This window comes from Plecotus auritus (assembly GCF_963455305.1).
Source record: "Plecotus auritus genome assembly, chromosome: 4".
In the NCBI taxonomy this organism is placed as follows: Eukaryota; Metazoa; Chordata; class Mammalia; order Chiroptera; family Vespertilionidae; genus Plecotus; species Plecotus auritus.
Genome location: NC_137775.1, coordinates 24,829,110 through 24,837,260, shown reverse-complemented (window position 1 = coordinate 24,837,260; position 8,151 = coordinate 24,829,110). Strand labels below are relative to the sequence as shown.

The 8,151-nt window shown below is 39.8% G+C and overlaps 1 protein-coding gene across 3 annotated transcripts in view; it reads left to right on the top strand.

The window, feature by feature from the left end:
• The first annotated feature begins 2,074 nt into the window (after window positions 1-2,074).
• HBS1L (HBS1 like translational GTPase) overlaps window positions 2,075-8,151 on the top strand; it is a 75,312-nt gene continuing 69,235 nt past the window's right edge. Inside the window, exons 1-2 of one of the 3 annotated variants that reach the window (XM_080666429.1) lie at window positions 2,075-2,311; window positions 5,881-5,946. In XM_080666429.1, coding sequence (XP_080522555.1) covers window positions 2,269-2,311; window positions 5,881-5,946 — 109 coding nt within the window. In that variant the 5' untranslated portion in view covers window positions 2,075-2,268. The remainder of the gene's footprint in view (window positions 2,312-5,880; window positions 5,947-8,151) is intronic. The other 2 variants (XM_080666427.1, XM_080666428.1) reach the window with 2 other exon arrangements.

Below are 8,151 nucleotides of genomic sequence, written 5' to 3'. Positions count from 1 at the left end.
ATGAGTTATATACTATTACTACCCTTATCTATCTATATATAAAACCCTAATATGCAAATAGACTGAATGGTGGAACAACCGAACAACCGAATAACCGGTTGCTATGATGTGCGCTGACTACCAGGGGGCACACGTGGAACATGGCAGGCGTCGGCAGCTGTTGGCAGAGCGTGGAACATGGAAGGCATCAGCTGTGGTGGGATGGTGGAGCAGGTGAGTGGGGGCACCAGACCAAGGTGGGGCACTGGTCGCTGTCATTGGGGTGAGCCTCTGGTGGCTATTTTTTGCTCCCAAGCGCCGTGGTCCTGTCGGCGCTCGCTTGGTACCATCAGTGGGTGCGAGCAGTGGTTACTGGCCCTGATTGCCCCTGAGGGCTTCTCCACCTCCCCTGTTCCTGAGGGGTGATTGGGGCAGCAGCCGCAACTCGCACCTGCTGCTGACACCGGCCCCAATTGCTTTGCACCCTCAGCGTGTGGGAGCAGTGCCATGGGAGAGGGGCTGCGGGCAGACAGGGGACCAGGGGCGGTGGTGAGAGGGGCCGGGCAGGGGCACGAAGGATGGGCCAAGACCTGCCCATGTGCCCACCAGCCTCGCGGCCCACAGCTCCTTTCACGAATTTGTGCACTGGGCCCCTGGTTTTACTTATGAAGAAAAAGACTGTAATATAAAAATTATCTAAAAGTGTAAAATAAAGAAAACACTTAAACCAGTGGTTCTCAACCTTTCTAATGCCACGACCCTTTAATACAGTTCCTCATGTGGTGGTGACCCCCAACCATAAAATTATTTTCGTTGCTACTTCATAACTGTAATTTTGCTACTGTTAATGAATCGTAATGTAAATATCTGTGTTTTCCGATGGTCTTAGGCTCTACAGCAGCGGCTCTCAACCTGTGAGTTGCGACCCATAGGTTCCCACAGGCTGAGAACTGCTAGCAGGGTCGCCTAAGACCATCGGAAAACACAGATATTTACATTACGATTCATAACAGTAGCAAAATTATGAAGTAGCAACGAAAATAATTTTATGGTTGGGGGTCACCACCACATGAGGAACTGTATTAAAGGGTCGCGGCATTAGAAAGGTTGAGAACCACTGACTTAAACCATATAAAATCAGCAACTATTTTTGTGTAAAATTTTGTCTTAGAAGCTACATTAAATCACAATGATAGTTCAGAACAAACATTTGGTAGTCAGACACATTCAAATGCATGTATAAATTACATTTCAAGTCACTTATGAATATGAATTGAATTTTTATTCTTATTTTTTTTATTATGGATGATAAAAAGCTGATTAAGCTTTTAATTTATTTCAAAAATTGGAGACTTATCTTCTGTCTTTAAAGTATGACCATTTCAAAAAATCAAGCTAAAAGTGAAGTGTAGTTTGTTCAGTAAGATAAGATTGTTTTTTTACATAGCATCATTCACTTTTCATTCTAAGAAATGAGGGCACTTAATAATAGGTTATAGATTTATTCATCAACAACATTCAGCATTACCATAAGTGGCCCTAGATGTGTTATGTCTAAAAAGCTATACTTAATACTCTTAGCATGTGACACAGGATTGTTTGTTAATGAATGCTCAGAGAATCATGGAGATAATCCTTTATATGGCCAGTAATTGTTTACTGGAGGTACTAATGCAAGACTCATATGCATGAAACCACGTATTACATGAAAGCCTGGTGACTTACTGTAATCAGATTCTCAATTTAAAAAGAGCATTTCCACTCCCTCTAAGCTTGGGTTAATTCTTAAAAATATATACACAAGTTTGTTAGTGCTTATTATGGGCCTAACTAGGCCTCAAAGATGAGAGTTGCATAAGACGGAGTGCTGGCACTCAGTCAGCTTTTTCAGTAGTTTATCAGAAACCAAATCTGGAAAATAATCTGGAACGCGGTTGTAGGTTTATGATACTTTCTAGTAACTGTTGATGCAAATCAACAAATTGTGAGCAGTGGAATTCCGCCTCTTTGGAACTCCTGTCAGTCAACCTGCCTGAAGGCGGGGCCACGCCAAAAAGGAACCTCCAATCTGCGCGAATGCGCATGCGTTCCCTGTGAGGCGGGTGACCCTCAGAGGTTGCCGTCGCGCGCTGTGCGCAGACAGGACGTCCGGCGTGCGCAGGCGCTCGGCGCAGAGGCCTGCCGGAAGCCAAAATGGCGTTTAGGTGTTCTCCGGGTCGTAGTTGGCGCCAGGTCAGTTTCTGAGCGGGTGTTTTGTAAGAGGCTGTGGCGAACGCCCTCTTCGCCGCCATGGCCCGGCATCGGAATGTTCGTGGCTATAACTACGATGAAGGTAGGTGGCAAGCTTATGCCGCGATGTCCTGTTCTCCGTTTCAGGTGGAATCCCAGCTTATTGGCATCACTGGGATCTGTTTATTCCTCGTCAGTGGTGCAAGCCTGGAATTCAGAGGAGGCTCAGTTGGAGAAAATAGGTTATCTGCGTGCCAGAGAATGGCGTTGTTTTATGTCGTGATTTCTGCCTTTGGGATTGAGCTTATTCAGGGCAGGGGAGATGCAGTGCAGCGTCAGATTTCGGCGAGTTGGGACGCGGCGGTGTTTGTGCACGTAAGCATCGTCACCTCTCCCTCGCACTGTTTCCTCCCGGGTCTGGCACGCACTGCCTACTTCTGGCTCCTTTTCCCGACCCCCCAACCCCCTTTCCAACATGCCCATGAAACCTTGCTTGTTTGTAACACACGGAGTGACTGACTTAATGGTTACATCCAACTGTTTTGTTTTAACTGTGTTAGTTTTACATGGTAAATCTTTTTGTGTTCTCATACATATTTAGTGCAGAATCTGGCTTGAGCTAACTGATTAATTTATTTTCTATGAGTTTCAAATTAAGTTGGAAATGTAGGGGACGGTAGAAAAGATACCTATTAAAAAGACCCAAAGAATAAGTCGATTAGATGGTCTTAGGTGTATACTTAATTCTTGGTTGAAAATTCTCAATGTAAATGCATTTTGGGATAAAAAAAAAAAAAGCAGTAATAGACGAAAGAAGGCTTCGAGAAGGACTTGGGGATTTAAAAAAATGAAATAAAAGAAAATGTATTTGAATGTTCTCTAGGAGTTTTAAAAAAAAGTTAGAATTAGTGTAGGACAAGCACAACATCTCTAGCCAGTGGATAATTATGGGCCATGCTAAGCATAATACAAACAAATTATAGACAAGTTTGACTGAGTGCAGAAGAGGAACGAAGACCCATTGCTTTGTAGAGTGCAGAGCATGTAGTATGCTTGACGTGGTGGTTATTATTGGCACTCCCAGTAGATTATTGTAGGACATCAGTATGCTCTCACCATCCTGGAGGCTAACACTCTGAACTGCATTTGGAGGCTGTAACTCAGTCAGCCTGCCATATATTTGTTAGGTTCCTAGTGTTCACCTCAGAATGGAGGCTGTTGTAAGTATTGCAGTGGATATAAGTATTGCATGTCGACCACAGTTACCTAGATATGATTTTAGCCTGGGAGGTATTTTTGCAGATATGCTATAAAAGACATGAATAGGCCTAATTACTTTAATAAAGTAATTTCTTTAATAATTTTTTCTTTAATAAGTTTTACTTCCTCAAGCAACATTAATTGTTTATTCTTTAATTGAATGCTTGGTGTACTGTTCTAAGCTTTGGGGACTGATAGTAAAATGTTTGAGGGAGTCTAAAGGGGGAGATAGCAAGTCACAGAGGATTAACGTATGAGATGCTACAAAAAGTAAGTTTCGAGGAAGCTTTGCAAATAAGAGCACCTTATTCAGAGTGTGTTGGAGGAGTAGAGTATGAATTCCACGGGAAGGAAAGCTTCCGGGAGAAGTGCTTGGCCTGAGGGAGGGAGTGCTAAACTCCTGGATAGGTTGTCAGGTTTCTTTGGAACAATTGATGACATCATAACCAAGCTATTCCTATAGAATAGGAGGTTCACCCCCTTTTCCTTACAAAGTTCTACTCATTTTAAGGGTCCAGTATCTCTCTCTGTTTCCCAGTTAAGCTTTCCTTTGTACTCTCAGAATAATAATTTTAAAATTCTCAAAACTAATATAACTTCATTAGGGAGAGTTTATGCTCCAAAACCTATTGGTTCCTCTATTTAACTCTCACTTTGTTCTTCTCTGTAATTTGGATAGCACGTTACATGACTGCCTTAGCTATTAATTTAAAAGTGCCAGGAAGACACAGTCCATACATTTGATATTTACTCCAATAGCCGCCACATTGCTTACATGAAGTAAATACTCCCAAAATTTTGTTGAGGAAAAGAACCACTTTACAAAAATACCAGGAATGAATTCTCTTTATCTTTCTATATTGTGGTACTTTTAGGGTCAATTTCAGTATTGAAAAATAATGAAAAAGATTCTTTCTGTTTTTATATCTAAAAATATTTTTTTGTGAATGGCTCTTCATTTATTTGCTATTAACTTATTAACTCAGAATTGTGATCTAATTTATTGAATTACACATGTTAATCCAATAATAGCATTTGTTTATTTTTTTCTTTGCCATAAACAGTTGGTCTTAGAATAGGCGTTCCTGCTTCATGAACACCCTCAGAAACTAGCTAACTATCCTTTGGAACTGGTTTAAGTATTATATTCCTGGGATCTTTCCCTAGCCACCTCACTCCCACTTCATGTCAAACACTTGCCATATGTGTTTTGTAATTGCCCATTTTTTGTCTTCTCTGATTGATTTCAGGTTTGTGAAGATTTTGGGAATGTGCCTATTATCATTCTTGTACCCTAAATGTCTCTAATAGTCCCTGACATAGTGTTAGTATTTGTTGAATGAATAAAATACTTTTGCAAACATTTGTATTCTTTGTGGGTTTTTAGTTTTAAATTGTTTCATTCACTTATAATAAAGCAAGTTTAAATTTAGTACCAAACATGTGCCAGGTAGTTGGCTAGACAGAGTCTTGCCCTGAAGAAGCTTATAATCTTGTGGAGTGAAACAGGTAAAGTGCTTTGAAGACTTTCAATTGGAGGAGTGTGCTAGAGAGTAAAAAATGACGGGGGTGGGTTGCTGCTTTTTACCAAGAGTGGTCAGGGAGGACATATGCAATTAGGTGACATTTGAATGGGAACCTTAACCAAGAGGAGGAAACAGCTTTACGAAAATTTGGTTAAAAAACATATTCTAGTCAGTAGAAAAAAGGCCAATAAGCCTGAGCAGAGTGATTTTGAGGGAGTTTAGGATAAGCTGGTTTTCATAGATTACCTTGTTCTACATGAAGACAAATTGCTTTCTTGGTCTGATTTTATAACCTGTGCTTTGGGGACCGATAGTAAAATTAAAATTAGTTTAGGACAAGCACAACATCTCTATGCAGTGGACAATTATGGGCCACGCATAAAGTTATATGAAAAATGCTTTGTTTTTAGAGAGCATTGGTGAAAAAAATGGATGGTTTTCATTTTGGATATTTGTCAACTATCTGTGGGATTATTACTTTTTGATCACATGACGTGAAAAATTGGACCAAATTATCTTAAAAACTGAAGAACCATGTATGTTTCTATCTATAATAATAAAAACATAATATGCTAATTAGACTGGACATCATTCAGGACATCGTTCCAGAGGAAGCCAGGGCCGGAGGGAAGCCCGGGTCCCGGGTGCCAGAGGGAGGCCAGTGCTAGCAGCCGGTGGAAGGAAGGCCTACTCTTGCACGAATTTCGTGTATAAATGAAGAAAATCAGTAAATACCTATCTTGTAGGTAAAATTTTTAGGAAAAGTAGACAATCCAAGTTCCTTTAATTTTGATGAACAGTTTAATTTCCTTTGGAAAGAATCCAGATGCTTTTTTTTTATTAATAACTAAGGTAAATGAATTTATCTCTTGTGTTTTTATTTTAGATTTTGAAGATGATGATCTCTATGGCCAGTCTGTAGAAGATGATTATTGCATTTCTCCATCAACAGGTGAATTTTAAAAATAATTTGATTTTCATTATTTGGGTGTTTAAAAATGTTAAGTATTAGTGTCATTCTATGATTAGAGTGATTCCATAAGACTAATATTAAGTAATATTTAAAAAAGTAATTATATGTTAACTTTTAAAGGTGAAAGAATAATTTCTTTACCTGTGAGTAGAATTTAAAGTTTTGATTACATCACTTGGCTTTAATTAATTGGAAGAAAACTCTGAAAACTGGCTTTTCCAATGTTCTTTGCAACATGCAATTAAACTAAATTGTACTGAAATGTTGATCTTATCTAAAACTAAAACTTTTGAAGGCAGACAGCAGTTTGTTATATATTCTCAGGAAACTTTTGAATATTAGAAACATTGATGTGTTATGCATAGAATTTCCTTTGTACAGTATTTTAGCTTATCTATTGTTAATTTGGTAAATAAACCAGATAAATGTAGTTCCAACTTTTGATGGAGCCATAGATTGTTTTAGAGTTCAGATTCCACATCAGAGCTGCATCTTCTGTCTAATCTGCTGAAAGTTTTCTTTTTTGCCACTTATAAAGAAAACATTCACATGTTCTTTGCAGCAAGACTGAAACTTTAATCCAGACTCTCCTCTCACTAATTTCTCATATAATACATCTGTCTTTAAATTTGTTTTTTTAAAATATATTTTTATTGATTTAAGAGAAGAAGGGAGAAGGAGAGAGAGAGAGAAACATCAGTGATGAGAAAGAATCGTTGATCGGCTGCCTCTTGCAAACTACCTACTGGGGATGGAGCCTGCAACCCGGACATGTGCCCTTGACCAGAATCAAACCCAGGACCCTTCAGTTCTCAGGCCGATGCTCTATCCACTGAGCCAAACGAGCTAGGGCTGTCTTCAAATTTCATTCTACTTTGTAAACAGTTAGTTAAAATGTCCTGCTAATTTTACTATGCTATAAAAGGGAGTGTAATTTAATATAGTTAGGTACAGCATAAATACTGGTATAATTCATAAAATTCATTTTCACAAGTTTAAAGATTTAATGTGATTAACATTTTTTATCAGTCTGCCTTTTCTTTAATACTGTGGTCTGCTGAGCTGTCCTATAAACCCATTACTTTCCTGAAAACCTGACATGTCCTGTAAACCTATACCACTTCATTCATTCATTCATAAATTGAATTTATTGGGGTTACATTGATTGCTAAAATAATGTAGGTTTAAGGTGTACAATTCTATAATACATCATCTATAGTGTGTTTACCACTCAAAGACATGTCTTTTTTTTTTAATGTGTGCAATGAACTCTGACATTTTCTTTTTTAATATATTTTTATTGATTTCAGAGAGGAAGGGAGAGGGAGAGAGAAATATCAATGATAAAGTGAATCATTGATTGGCTGCCTTCTACTCGTCCCATGCTGGGGATCAAGCCTGCAACCCGGGCATGTGCCCTTGACTGGGATTGAACCCAGAACCCTTTGGTGGCAGATGCTCTATCCACTGAGCCAAACCAGCTAGGAGGTCATGTCTCTTTTCATCACCATTTATTCTCCCTTTACCCTTTCCTGCCTCTCCCCACCCCTATTTAAACCTGTGCCACTTATAGACCAAATATGTCTCTTCTGACTTTTTGGAAGTCCCATTTATTTATAAAGCCACTAGTGGCCTGATGCATGAAATTCGTGCACATTAAAAGGGGATTAATTAGAGGAAATACTTTAATATTGCTATTTGCCCTTTCTCTATAATAGAAGCGTCAGAGATGAAAGAAAATTAGTAAAATGTATATGAAAATCTTCCTCCTGTCAGAGTCTGGGGCACACCACGGGACCCAGAGTCAAGCCCCGCATACCTGTGGCACATCGAAATCATGGGAGACCCAGACTCAGCCGGCCCCACCCCCATTGGGCGAGATCCAGACCCGGCTGGCCCCACCCTTGTCAGGCCCCACCCTTGTCAAGCCCCACCAGGCGGGGGGGGGGGGGGGGGGGGGGGGGCGTGCGCGCAGCCTCAGGTCCCTACTGATTGCTCGTTAAGGCTTGTTACAGGAACTCGGCCTCTGTGGGCGAAGCCATCTTGACCATTATGGTGTGACAGTCAATTTGCATATTCCCTCTTTATTAGATAAGCTAGGTCTTCTAAAAGTTGTCTTAGCACTTCCATTCTTCCTGCCATTGTCTTTTCTTGTTACTCTGGAATACATCTAGCTCTTTTTTA